This window comes from Pelodiscus sinensis, chromosome 21 (genome assembly GCF_049634645.1).
Source record: "Pelodiscus sinensis isolate JC-2024 chromosome 21, ASM4963464v1, whole genome shotgun sequence".
In the NCBI taxonomy this organism is placed as follows: Eukaryota; Metazoa; Chordata; order Testudines; family Trionychidae; genus Pelodiscus; species Pelodiscus sinensis.
The window spans coordinates 24,599,233-24,613,206 of record NC_134731.1 but is presented as its reverse complement, the minus strand read 5'-3'; the positions used below and the strand labels follow the sequence as shown (position 1 = coordinate 24,613,206).

Genomic DNA, 13,974 nt, shown 5'->3' with positions numbered 1-13,974 from the left:
CAAGTGTTGAAAGCCAGAAGGGACTGCCTCATCCTTTGGTCTGAGCTCCTGCCTATCATAGGCCACCGACGTCTGCCAGCATCCGCACACTAAGCCCAGCAACCGAAATGAGAGTCAAGTGGCAACCGAAATGAGAGTCAAGTGTTAGAGCCTTAACCAGTAGGTGTCACAGGGTGAGAATAGGAGGAGCATCAGTGCCAGAGGGCAGGGTAATGATTAAGTGAGCTAGAACTAGATAATCCTAGCAAGTGGCCCGCACCCCACAATGCAGCGGAAGGTCCAACCACTGCCAATCTGACGTGTGGGGAAATTCCTTCCCAGCCTCCAGTGGGGTGATCATGTGACCCTGAGCATGTGAGCAAGAACCGGCCAGCCAAGTGCCCGAGAGTCCGAACCCTTGGTTCCGCCTCAAAGCCCCGTCCCGTCCTGTCCAACGTCCCATCTCCAGCTGCGATCAGCCCTGATGCTTCAGTGGAAGGAGACCAGCACCCTAAGGTTGCCAGATGGTTTCAACAAAAATACAGGACACACTTGACATGAGATCGCAATAGACATGACATCTTATTTAGAAAATACCGGACAGTTCTATTTTCTCAATTTGTGAATTTTTTTGACCACAAGTTTGTTTGCTAAAAATGCTGTTTCGGTCAACCCCAAAATGTGTGGGAATGTGGCAGGATGTCACCAAATCACTTTGGCCAGGGAGGCTCCATTCAGAACATACCCAGAGGGGAGGACGAGAAGGAGAAGATGGCAGTGGTGCCCTTTGTGTTCTGTGACCAGGATGCTCTCCAGACAATGCCTTGTCACTGGACCATGGGGTATTTGGGCTGGCCTGCTGTGCAATGTAACCCTCATCTTTCCTTAGGCGCCACTTTCATTCCCTTGTGACATCTGACCCCCCATCGGCAGGTTTTTCTCATTACTGCATATTGTGTTGGCCAAACTTTCCCTATATTTTCAGGCATGAAAACCAGCAGGGATTTGAGGTGATCCGATCCTATTCAAGTGAGTATGCATTTCTACAAAGCGCTGTACCTGGAAGAATCTTGTTGCTACAACGTACGGGCCGAGTTTTTCAGGTTACAGTTTTTGCAAGGATACCAATTTGTCTCCCCTCCCTCCCCCGCCCTTCCCTTCACGCCAGCATCCCGCAGTGCAGAGAAGTGAATTCCTGTCTCTCAGAATAAGGCATTCCAGCCAGGAGAGCAGTGAAGGCCCAACTGACAGAAGCAGAGCCTGAGAATTTCAAAGCAGACTTAAGTGCCTGCTTGAGATTTAGGTGTCGGACGCCCCTGAACGCCTTGAAAATCTCAGCTGAAATATTTAGCACCCCAAAGAATCTCTATCGTGAATCTGTATCTGGTCAACATATTGGTGTAGGTGACAGGGTCCCTGCTTCTCAGAGTTAAAACTGCCCCACAAATGACTCATTTATCGTTGCTCTGACACTGCTTCCTGCAGCGCATTTGGTTACAGGCTGACCTTTTGATTTCACCCTAACTGAGCCACCGACTGGGTGGGTTATTAAAGGTCATCGTAAACAAACAACGTGCGGGAAGCCAAGCACTGCAGTCGATCTAAGTCCTTAGACCATCCCGAGTGCAGTAATATCACAGCCCCATCACGTGGCCCCTTGTTCCTTTGAGTCACCTGGGGGCGGGGGGACCTTTCATTTTGATCTTTGCTTCCCTCTCCTGCTGCCCTTCTTTCTTTTTTCCCTTTCCTTTGTCTTGCTTTACATTTTCTAGTCTCTTTCCAGAATTTTAATTATTTTCCCCTCTTCTCTTTATTTCTCCTGTGCTACCATCTTCTGCTACCGCCTCCCTTTCCCCCCTCTTTGGCTGCGTCTAGACTGGCAAGATTTTCCGCAAAAGCAGCTGCTTTTGTGCAAAAACTTGCCAGCTGTTTACACTGGCCGCTTGAATTTGCGCAGGAGCACTGACTTTGTAATGTACAAAATCAGAGCTTCTTGAACAAATACTTTCACACTCCCGCTCGGGAAAAAGCCCTCTTGCACAAGAATACTTGCGGAAGAGGGCCAGCATAGACAGGGAAGGACTGTTTTGCGCAGAAAAGCCCCAATGGCAAAAATGGCCACCGGAGCTTTCTTGTGCAAAATTGCGCCTAGACTGGCCACGGATGCTTTTGCACAAAAGCACTTTTTGCACAAAAGCATCCTGCCAATCCAGACGCGCTTTTGCAGAAATACTTTTAACGGAAAAACTTTTCTGTTAAAAGTATTTCCGCACAATCATGCCAGTCTAGACACAGCCTTTCTGTTTGGGTTGGGAGGAAAAGCAATCGGAAAGAAAGAAACAAGGAGGGGGATTTGGGCAAAGGAGTCGCACAGTCTGGAGCTGGCTACTGAGGAAGTTCTGTCGTCTGGTTCTTGAGGCGGTTTCCTAGCGACTGGCCACTTGGGAGAGTGTCAGGCTGAGAGAGGGGAAAGTGTTGTGGGTAGCAGGAGCCAGTCCCAGGGAGGGCATAGGACTGACACTTCGGAACGTGACTGGCGTGCTCGGGGCTGCTATTAAAATAAGCAAAGCGCTGTGGGATTGGCTTTTGTGGAACTGGCCCTGTTGGACCCGGAGCCAATTGCATGTCATGTCTCAATAGTGAATTGCAGTAAGGCAGTGTACAGAGCATCCTGGCCATGTCCGTGCTGGACCCCTGGCCAGCTGCAGCAGGAAGGTGAATACCTTTTGCAGCCCTTAGTGTCTCCAGCCGCAATGAGAAGAGCAGAGGGGGGAACAGGCTGCAAAGTGACGCGAGGGTCTGACCACCAGGCTCCTGTCAGCGGCGCCGGCGGGGAGCTGAGTTTTCTCTCCACTTTGGTGCTCGTGTACATCCAGGTGCTGATCTCGGAGACCTGAAAGGGGATGCGGTTTGCTGTGAATGCAAATGCAACCGAACTCTGGGCGTACACTATGGATTGCTGGCATTGGAGTCCAGGGCGCAGACTTCCCCAGCAGCTGGAGGGCAACAGTACCGTCTGGGAACAGCCTAGAAGGAATGGATTGGGGTCATCTCCGTAGTTTTCCATTGACTCCTGCAGTGTCTTTAAAATAGGACACGGATAAATAAGGGTCAGCTGTAACCAATGCTGTGCAGCGCTCCAGTCAGAGGAGCTGTCCAATGAGTGCTATTTCTATTGTCCAATGGAATGTGTTCCTAGCCAGAGAAGGATTGACGCAGAAAGGATAGCCTAGTGGTTACAGCAGCCGCCTGGGAAGTGAGAAAACTTAATTCCCTTCTCTGCCACAAATTCCGTAGGGGTATATCTACACTGCGCAGCTATTTCAGGATACCGGAGATATCCCAAAATTGCTACCCCGCGTCTTAACAGGCCGCCCATTATTTTGAAAAATATTTCCACGAGGATAATAATTCCATGAGGGTTAAGGGATGCAGGAGCGTACTGGCAATCAAAATAGGCCCAGGAAATGGATTGAGAACGGCCCTCTCCATAACGCCCTTCCTGCGTGCCCATCAAGCCCCGCCCCCTGCATCATGCGGCACAGGTGGCGGGTTGGGATCTGTGTGCCGCATACAGCGCAGACATGGAGCCACTCAGAGTGAGGGGCAACGGCGTGTGGACATGACGGCCCACCGGGAAATTCCTGGTATCCCGCCAGGCCAGTCCGCCCCTGCAGGGATGTCTCAAAATAGCACGTTATTTCGCAATTTGGCGCTGTGTAGACATGCCACATTTCAAAATATGCGATTTTGAAATAGAATAAAAATAAGAGACACAATTTGCGTAGCACAAATCGAGTATGTTATTTCAAGTTCAGGGTGAAGTGTAGCCGCACCCTATGTGAGCTAAGGCAAGTAACTTAGTAGCTCTAGGCCCCAGTTTTTAGTCTGTACAATGTTGGGGTAATAGCAATTCCCAGCTTCACTTGGCTACCAGAGTGAGTGGGGGCAGAGAAATCCTTACTACAGACATCTAGAGCTGGGAAGCGGTTTTTATGGTGCGGAGAGAAATGAATTTAAAGTAAACAAAAGTAGACTGCCCAACTTTCATTGACTAATACTTTGTCTTTCTGCAGCACCTTCATCCAAGGAAGAGAGTGAGGGTTTTTAAGCAGTGATCAAGGCCAAACCATCTAAGGAATCTTTAACACGATCTAGGACAATGATAGATGCAACCAAACCTTAGGAGAAGTTGCTATTGGAGCATCTAGGAGAAGTCCGATCTATCATTTGTAGAGAGTGGCCGTCTATATAAAAGATCTGCTAGCAACCTGGGGGTGAAAGCTCACACAGATCTGGAGAAAATGTCAGATAACTTGCAGGGGGAATAGGAACCAACTCAGCTATTAGGACTGGAGCTTCATCCAACATGTATTTGCTTATCCTGGTCTGTCCCTGTTGCTTGTAGACACAATGGCTTTCTGTAGTCATGTCCTTCCTTGGCCCATCCTATGCTTTTAGGGAGGTAATTGCAATAGTTTTGGATATGGTTTAAGCACATGCATGGAAATCTTTTGCTTTTGACTGCTCTGTGGTCAGTTTGAAAATGTCTCCCGTTTCTTTAACCCTCAACCTCTGGTTTTATTTTCCATGCCAGTGACAACGACAAGACAAGATCAAATGGAATGGCCGGAAAATATCCTACTAACGAGGTAGGTGACAAAATCAGATATTTCAGCAAAAACGTGAGTCCCTGGGTTCACCCAAAAGGTGAAGAAGTTGAAGATTTGGGCCCACCTCTGGAGTTGGAGACCGTGGGATGGTCTATATTTAATGTATTGCTTATTCTTGCATTATGTTCTAAATCTTCTTGATACCTGGCTTCCAACTGTGTTTATAGCACCCACTAGCCTGAATTCTTAAAGCTAAGTGGAGGAAGGAGCTGTCATTGCAGGCAAATTGTGCAGGAGACACTTGACTGTAACCAGTCTGACATAGTGAAGCCTGGACAAACCGATAGGGAACCTACATGGCAGAAATATTGCGGCTCAATTGCATGTGTGTATCCAAATCTTGGATCCCATTCCAAATACTGTACCCCAATTCCCATTTGTTAGTGCTCAAAGTGTCTCCTAGTGCATAGCACCACCAGGGAGAGCTCTGTGCTGGGATGGTGACAGATTTCACTGGGCCCTGGGCAATGTGTATGTGGGGAGGGGCTTAGCTCTGGGACCCCGGGAAGGGGCAGGGTCTCAGGCAGACGGGGCAAGGGATGAGCCTCGTCCAAGCCAGCCCTCAGTGCCATCTGGACTGTGCTATGTGGAGCTTTGGCAGCAATTTAAAGGGCCCATGGCTCTGGCTGATGCTTTTACTGTGGCGATAGCAGTGGGGAGCCCCAGACGCTTTTAAATCACCAGGTCCTGAGGCAACCATCTCTTTGCCCTCCCTGTTGGCACCCCTGGCTCTGTGGACCATATTATGGATAGGGTTGCCAGGTGTCCGGTTTTGAACCGGGCAGTCTAGTATATTTGAGCTTTCTGTTTGGGAAAGAAATTGAGAAAATAGGAATGTCCGGTATTTTCTACCTAAGATGTCACGTAGATTGTGATGTGATGTCAAGTGTGTCCGGTATTTTTGTTGAAATACCATCAGGCAACCCTAATTATGGATTACGCAGCCCATTTGTTGGGGGTGCCTCTAATAGGTAGGTCCCTACCAAATTCAGTATCTTTTGGTCAATTTCAGAGTCCATAAATTCCATGATTTCAGCCATTGTGGGGGGGGGTTGTGGTGTTGTCGGTGGGGTTGTGGTATTGCTGCCCTTGCTTCTGTGCTGCTGCTGGTGAGCTGGTGTCTTCAGAACCGGGTGCCTGCCCAGCAGCTGCCATTCTCTGCCCCCCTAAAATAACCTTGTGACCCTCTCTTCCACAACTCCCTTTTGGTTAAGGCCCCCAATTGGAGAAATGCTGGTCTCCCCCATGAGAGTAAGAGCACACCAGACCAGATGCCAAGTGGGAGAGACCAGGTTTCATGGTCTGTGACATGTTTTTCATGGCCATGAATTTGGTAATAGCCCATATTTAATCTGGTGATTAGAAACGAGATTTTTTGCTGCTGTCCAGTGTGAATGGCTAGTATTCCAGGCACAGACCAGCACTGCGGGAGAAATGGCATTTGCAGGAATCTGTTACATTAATAAGTTGTTCTCTTTCAGGAAAACCAGTAAGGATCTCCAGGCCACAAGTACAGAAGGTAGGTATTTATACAAAGGCATCCCTTTCTTTCCACCTTTTGTTATCTGTCCTGCATGGATTTTCACCCCAATCCAAAATTAGTAAATGTTTATTATTAAGGATGTTAAAATTAGTTTAATCAACGAATCGAATAGCCGCTGCAATTTCCATCGACTATTTGATTAGTCGATAAGGGCGCTTGCACTTTCAAATGTAGCAAGAGCCCACTGGTCTGTTGCTACACTTCAAAGTGCCATGCGGTGTTCCGCCTTTGAAATGTACACAAAACCCAGCAGGGGCTCTTGTGCATTTCGAAGACTGAAACGTGGCACGGAGCTTGGAGTTGTGGAGGGAACTCTGTCCCCCGCTGGCCCCAGGCTCCATGCGGCGCTTCCACTTGGCAATGTACAAGAGCCCCAGCAGGAAGTCTTGTACATTTCCAAGGTGGACCACCACCACTGTGTCCCTACCTCCTCCCATGAAGCTGGAGCTGCAGGGAGCCGGCTTTTAAGCCAGCTCCCCCGAGCATCCCCTCCTCTTCCCGCCCTTTGCTGCTGCTTTCTAGGTTCATCTGCCCCCTGCACTCCCCAGCCAGAGCGAGGAATGCAGCAAAGTGAGCACGTTCCCCTTGCTCCCTGGTGAAGGGGAACAGCCAACAACGTTCCTGCACAAATTGAGGGGAGCTTCAGCCCCCTCCACTATGGGCGGCCAGTATGCTAGATGAGGGAAGGGAGTGGAGGGAGTTTTTGCTTCTTTGGCTCCCTGTGTAGCTAGGGTCCACTCACAAAAGCAACTTGCCTGCCATGGCCTCCCAGGGTTCTGTCAACAATTTTGAGGACCCCACAAATATTTAGTGAATTTATCCCCAACCCCTCTGTTGAAGTTGGTCTGCGATTATCCTCACTTTACTGAAGGGGAACTTGGACGCCAACGGTGAATGATATTCAAGCTCACACAGGAAGTCTGTCCTAGAACCAGGGCCGGCCCACAACATTTTGGCACCTGAGGCGGGGAGCTCAAATGACACCCCCATGTCCCCTCGCTTGGGCCAAAACGTTGAAAGGTCTCAGTTCTCTGGGTCCTACTGGCACCTCTCCCAGTCTGGCACCTGAGGCAGCCGCCTCAGTTCGCCTCATGGTAAGGCCAGCCCTGCCCAGAACTGCAATCGAAACAAGCTGTCCCGAGTCCCAGACCAAGACCTTGACCCTAGCACTAGACTCTCTATCCAGGAGTGGAGTTTAGCACGAGCTTTCTAGAGAAGCCGTTGTATTGCTCCTTTTGGTTTGGGCTCTAAGCTTCTGCTGTGATAGTGCGCTATCTTGAGTTTCTGTTTTGACTGCAGTGTAGCACTGGGCTGATGATGTTAGTGATTCTTCCTCTCTCACCCCCAAATCTATTTCCTGGTTGGTGATCTTGGGTGGCTCTTCCCTTTAGTACATTTCCCCCAAATCGGTCCCTTGTTCCACAATCCATTATTTTCTTTCTTTCTATACTGTGCTCTATTTCAAATCTGGTGGCTCACTTGCCTCTGAATCTAATGCCATAGCCCCTGTACTTGCTGGCTAGCAAATCATGGCAACCATACAATATCAACATGTGCTCTCTTCTAGGTGACAATGGTGAGCCTAGATACCAGAATTTCATGAGAGGTAAGGGTCCACCTCCCTCCTGCAATGTAATTCAATCAGGCTAAGAATATGGAGGACAAAATTCTGTGAAGTCAGTAGAACTTGCACCTACATATAGTTCTAGTCCCCTGTTTAATAAGGGGAAAATGAAAAGCTGCGATTCCCGGCTTTATTGTACATGGGTGTTTCCACGTTCTAAACCAGGATTAGATGTGAGGTCACCGGTGGCAGCGACATCACCTTTTTATTCCTGACTCTATTGTGAGTGGAGAATCGACATTCGTATGTGGGCTGGCTTCGCTTTGAATGGCTGGCCATGCTCTGCTAGTATTCAGCTGTGTCAGGGTGTTTTAGGCTACAAGGTGTTCCCCAGCTGCAAAATGGGGGTTCAAATACCCTCTTTCTCCAACGCTGCCTGTCCTGTCTATTTAGATTGTAAGAGTTTGTGGACAGAGACTGTCGCAAAACAAGCTCTAATTCTGAGCCGGAGCCTGGGTGGTACTTGAACACAAATCATTAATAAATCTAGAGGTAACAGGAAGAAGGGAACTCTGACCATCGATATTCCCTTCACTCGTATTTTATTCTTTAGTGAAGAAGTGGGTTGTGCCCATGAAAGCTCTTGACACCATCTACGTGTTTTGTTAGTCTCTTAGGGTATGTCTAGACTGCATCCTTTACGCAGGAGGCATAAAGGATCTGTCAAAAAAGGCTTTCTTTCTCAACAGATCCCCTCTAGACTGCCGCTTTTTGCCGACAAAGTGCTGAGTCAGCAAAACGCGGCGACCATCTTTATGCAAATTAGGCGCGGGATATTTAAATCCCTGCCTCATTTGCAAGGTCAACCTGCCTAATCTGCATCCCTCTGATGACAGAGGGATGCAGTCTAGACATACCCTTAGGCGCTGCAGGACCATTCGTTGTTTACGGTTTTTTTTTTTTTTCCTCCAGGAATATTTTTTTTTCTCCAGGAATATAGTAATTATCCTGGTCTTGAGGTGTCCAATCGCACAGCTCTATGAAGGGCACTTTATCTTTGGAGGGAGGTGGGACCGATCAGGCAATAGCCATTGTGATCCAATGACACAGCAAAGTAGCCATCACAAAGACCAGAGCTGATCATGATGGAGCCCAAACGAGGCTGTTGTTCTGTCTAGAGGAGCTCATCAAATCCGTCTAACTATTTGTGCCCCTTGACTAAGCCTCATGGACTGTTGGTATAATCTAGACTAAATTACTCCATATATAAAACAGCTCTCCTTGCATTTTCCTTCTAGGGGCCCTTGCAGTACATCTACCTTCGCATCTACATGCTGTCCCTGCTATAAGATGTCCTGGTATACATCCATTCCGCACGAAAGTCGTTAATGCTTGTAGGAGCGGATGTGCTATAGGTCCTCCCATTCCCCACTCTTAAGTTGTGCAAACCCCCCCAAAAAACTAATTTGCAGAAATGGAAGTCAGTCGTGGGAAGAAATTCCCTGCTTTCAGTTGTTTCGCTTGGAGTCCAACTTTTTTGGAACGTCACTTGGACTTACAGTGAGGACGGCCTGTACCCTGAATAAAACTCCCACGCTTAGCCCATATCCGCAGCCTGGGGTTGGCGGGACCTTGAGCTGCGGAGCTGTAGAACTGTCATGTAGATGTTCAGGGGTGGGCACCCTTCATGGGGTGTCAGAGGCCAACCTTCAGCCCAAGATGAACGTCTGCGCTGCAGTTGCACAGTCCTGCGGCCTGGGCCTGGCAAGCCCAAGGCAGCAGACGTGGCTGGCCGCAGGCGGTTCATTGCCATGGAGATGTGCCCACAGCGACCGGTCCTGCTCCCACGAAACCCAATTGCGAAATGAGCATTGAATTCAGGGCTAAGTGGGCCCGCCGGGTTCAGTTCAGGTGTGTCAAGCCGGACGCCAACTCCTCTGAACCTGCCCACGCGCCTCTTCTGAGGTGTCTGAGCTGCGGGCTTGAGCGCGAGGCAGCCGATGCCTTTGGGTCAGTTCACTTGGAACTTTCCGGGCAGGGCCATAGAAAGCGACAGGGTGGGGAGAGCAGAGAACAAGGAGCAGCAGAGTCTCGGGGGGAAGACCAGGGACGCCAAGCCAAGAGAGCAGCCTGTGCAACCGTACGTGGGGAGAGAAGGGTTAATTCTTCAGAGGCGAGAGACACACTCTGAAGTAAACTGAGCGAGACAGGAAAGAGCTGAAATGCTGCCTGAGGGAAGCAGCTGCCTCCAGATCTTCCTGGAGAACCTAACTTGGCCCTTTCCGCAGGACGTTTTTGAATACCCTTGTGTTAACTGGTGTCCCTGTGCGCTCCTAAGTGTATGGCCCTTTTCTGCGTCAGCTTTGTGACTTTATTTTGACTTTGTGCTGGGAGAAATGCCTGAGTCTGTGTTAATTGCAAATGACTTGTACTTGCAGAAGACAGCCAGGAGTTGGATGCAGCCTATGTGTAAGTTGATCTCCCTTTCATCCACCAGTACCTTGAATCTAATCTCTTTAGTTGCCCCCTGCTAATTGTAGCTTTGATTTGTAGGCTGTTCCTGTGGGGTTAGTTCATCTTAAAGAGGAAACTAAATTCCTAAGATCTGGGTTCTAAACAACTGCTTTGACGATCGTGGCATCCTTGCTTTTTCGTTACCCGGATTGTAGAGTGCTCTGTTCATTTCACACCTTCTAGAATACCTTGCAGGGGGCCATGTTACTATGAGCCATGGTTCCTGCCACGAATAGTCACTTGCAGTTGCGATTACTTGTAGCAGAGTATGTGCCTATTGCAAGATCTCAGGACGGAAATGAAAAAACTGTCATAAGCACTTCTCAGTTTGTCATGAATAACCTATAGGAAGCCGGGTGCCGCATAGCAGGATATATGCACACAGAGCATGTATTTCATGTCCCAGTTCTGCAACGGCATCTAACTCAGAGGCTATGTCTAGACTACAGAGTTTTTTCGATAAAAGGGGCCTTTTATCAAAAAATCTTCACCTGCATCTAGTCTGCCATTGTGTTCTTTCGAAATTAAATCAAAAGAACATGGCAGTTTTTCCGACATCAGTGAACCTCATTTTACAAGGAAGAATGCCTTTTTTTGAAAGAGTTCTTTCCAAAAAAGGCATTCTTGAATGCCAACAGGGCTTTTTTGAAAGACAGCGTCCAGTTTGCTTGGGTGCTCTCTTTCAAAAAAAGTGGATCGCTTTTTCGAAAGTCTTGTGGCTGTCTAGATTATCTTTCGAAAGAGGCTTATAGTCTAGACATACTCAGATTGACCTCCGCTGTATCATCCTAGCCTGTAGTGCAACTCACACCTGAGTAGGGAACTACACAAGGCAGAGGCTGGATAGTATTAGAACCAGGAGACAACAGGCTTGGTTCAAGAATGACATTGGACAAGGAGCTGTTCACCTACATTACAAGAAGGTGTGACAGACTTCGTGACACCAATTGAGTGTGTGTGGCAGTGACTGTGCATGTGTGGCACAGACTGGGTGTGTATGACAGTGACACAGAGTGTGTGCTGGCTGCTGCTGGGTAAGTTTCTGAGAGACGCCACGCGCTGTCTCTTTAAGACAGGGAAAGCTGTCCTGCTCTGTTGTCTCCCCCTCCCCCGCTCTGCAGAGGGATGTGTGTGTGTGTGTGCGCGTGTGTGTGCGCGCGCGCATGCACAAGCACTGAACTCTTAGGAACAGGGCCCTGCCTCTTAAGACAGGCTCTCCCCCACGTCACTCACCATCCATGCTTCAGATTGGTGCAGCTCTGTTGTGTCTCTCCCTCCCCCCACCCCCTGCTCTGCAGAGATGGGTCCAGCAGCAGGGGGACACTCTGACTTCAGCACTCCCCTCACCCCTCTCCTCTGCACAGCTACCAGGAGAATCTGGGAGCAGCTGGGCTGCAGGGTAGAGCAAGGTAGATGCCAGAAATCTGCACCTCTGCTCAGCAGCTGGGCAGGCCAGAGAGAAATGCTTGACTGGCCGCATCCAGTCCCCAGACCTCATTTTGCCCACCCCTGCTGTACGGCTCTTCCCAATTGATTTGGAGCCATGGGTGGCTGGGAACTGGAGGTTCCAGGCATGAGGCAGGTGAGGAGGATTTTGCTCCAAGTGCACTCTCAGACAGGAAGTATCTAAACGGGGATGTTTTCTCTTTTCCAGCAGCCCCATAGCTACAGATTACTACAACTGTGGGAAATTCTTGAGACCTCCAAATGGTACGTTTGCAAGACAGATGCATGAATGGCTGTTTCTTCAAGCAGCTTAGGGAAGACAAAACAAGTGAAGTATTGCCAGGGTTTGGGATGAAGTGAAAGCAGTTCTTACCTCTCCCCTTTGTTACCGCATGGTTTTGCCAGATACTTTCACAAAAAATCCCGGACATAGCAGGGGGGGATGGAGGGGAGGAATTGCTTGAGTGAAAAAAGGTCACTGCACCTTTAAATCTCCCCGCTCCCCCCGCCAGACACGGCAGGGAAAGAATATCCCCACCGGCCTTCTGTCCGAGAAAAACAGAAAATACTGGACATTTTGCATGACCAGTATTTTCTGGTTTTTTTAACGGATAGGGGCCACAAATACAGACTGTCCTGGTGAAAACCAGATACCTGGAAACCCTGTATGGTTTGGCACCATTTCAGTTAGGGAAGAGCAGACATGTGGCTCTGGGGAAGCAAAGGGTTAAAAGTGATTGTGGCAGGCAGGGGATACAAAAGGCGTGGGTGGGGTACACTGCTGAAAAGCTGAGGCATGCTGCAGGGCTATGGCCAGAGGCTACACTTCCGTGCAAGTCGGCGGCTTGATTTTCATGAAGCCCTGGTTTAATGAGCCACGTGCAGAGCATTGCCTGGAGCCATGTGTGGCCCAGAGCTCAAGTCCTGAACGTTGGAAGGTGATGCTGTGACCCCCGCCTAACAGTAGCAGAACCGAGTGTCTTAGTGGCCTACGAATAGGTGGTGCAAACAAGAGCAGCCCCAAGCTAAAGTAAATCAGGAAAGTGATGTGGGCATGGATGACCTGTACTAAGCGTAACCCACACGCCTAGGCTATGTCTACACTGTGCCCATTTGGCACAAAAAATATGCAAATGAGGTGGAGTGTGGACTATCACCGCACCTCATTTGCATCATTAATGAGGCTCCATTTCTGCGCAAGAGCTGTTCTTCTGCATTTTTTTCAGGAAGAATGGCTCTTGCGCAAAGGCCTCTTGTGCAAAAAAGGAGCCTCATTAATGATGCAAATTAGGTGCAGCGATATGCTACGCTTTGCCTCATTTGCATATTTTTTGTGCAAAATGTGTGCAGTATAGACCGAGCCCTAGTGTAGGTCACTATCCCATATAGTAGCACTTAGACCACTTACAGCGAGAGATAAGAACAAGGGAGATCTACAGCCTGAGTAAGAGCCACTACACTAAGCTCCAGAGGTCCCAGGTTCAAATCTGCTCTGCAGCTTCATAAGCATCTTACCAAGGCATGGTTAACCCTGGAATTCCCTGTGGCAGCTGGCTGTCCCAGAATTGTTTCTCAAACATGCATGATTCTGTGTTCTCCTAAAACCTGAATCTAAGCACAGGAAGGTGTTTCGCCCAGGGTGGGCCCAGATGCCCTAGACGCTCATGCATGTGCTCTACCCGTATGCATGGTGAGTAACCCTAGTCGACTTGCTGAAGGTGTGAAGCTACTCCCCGGAGCAAACGCCTGCAGCCCGGGGCTGATCACAGAGCTCTCCCCCTCAGAAGCAGTCCCCCCCGGCAGGAAGTGGGCCTGCTCTCGTGAGTGAGGGATGCAGGACTGTGCCTCAGACCTTGCCTGTTAAGAACACAGATCCTAGGAGCTTTGATTAGAGCAGGGCTCTCAGCCTCCTTCCCAGTGTAGGCTCTCTGGGCAGCTCTCCGTGCGATGTGGGCCGCATCCACACACTGTATAGCAGGGGCTCAAACTCCTAGCCGGTGGGACATACCTAGCCTGAGCAGCTGCGCAATCCAACCCGGGGGTCCCAGCTGGGCGGGAGGGGGAAGAAGGCTGGCTGTTCCTGTTCCCCAAATCCCACCTCTTCCCACCACCGCCCCCCCCTTGGAACTCCAAGGCCCAAGGATGCGGCTTTGGGAATTGCCCCAGGGGGTTGGCATGGGGTGGCAGCAGCATTTTAGCCCAACCCACGCTGCCTGAGGTGGGATGTGTCATGAGGAAGTGGAGCACAGTAGAGC

General features: G+C 49.5%; 1 protein-coding gene across 5 annotated transcripts in view; it reads left to right on the top strand.

Moving 5' to 3' along the window:
* LAT2 (linker for activation of T cells family member 2) overlaps positions 1–13,974 on the top strand; it is a 44,279-nt gene that overhangs the window by 15,827 nt on the left and 14,478 nt on the right. For 3 of the 5 annotated variants that reach the window (XM_075904308.1, XM_075904307.1, XM_075904310.1), the window contains exons 4-10: positions 965–1,008; positions 4,577–4,631; positions 6,134–6,171; positions 7,763–7,801; positions 9,058–9,117; positions 10,198–10,228; positions 11,928–11,983. In XM_075904308.1, the coding sequence (XP_075760423.1) occupies positions 965–1,008; positions 4,577–4,631; positions 6,134–6,171; positions 7,763–7,801; positions 9,058–9,117; positions 10,198–10,228; positions 11,928–11,983 (323 nt within the window). The remainder of the gene's footprint in view (positions 1–964; positions 1,009–4,576; positions 4,632–6,133; positions 6,172–7,762; positions 7,802–9,057; positions 9,118–10,197; positions 10,229–11,927; positions 11,984–13,974) is intronic. The other 2 variants (XM_075904309.1, XM_025177984.2) reach the window with 1 other exon arrangement.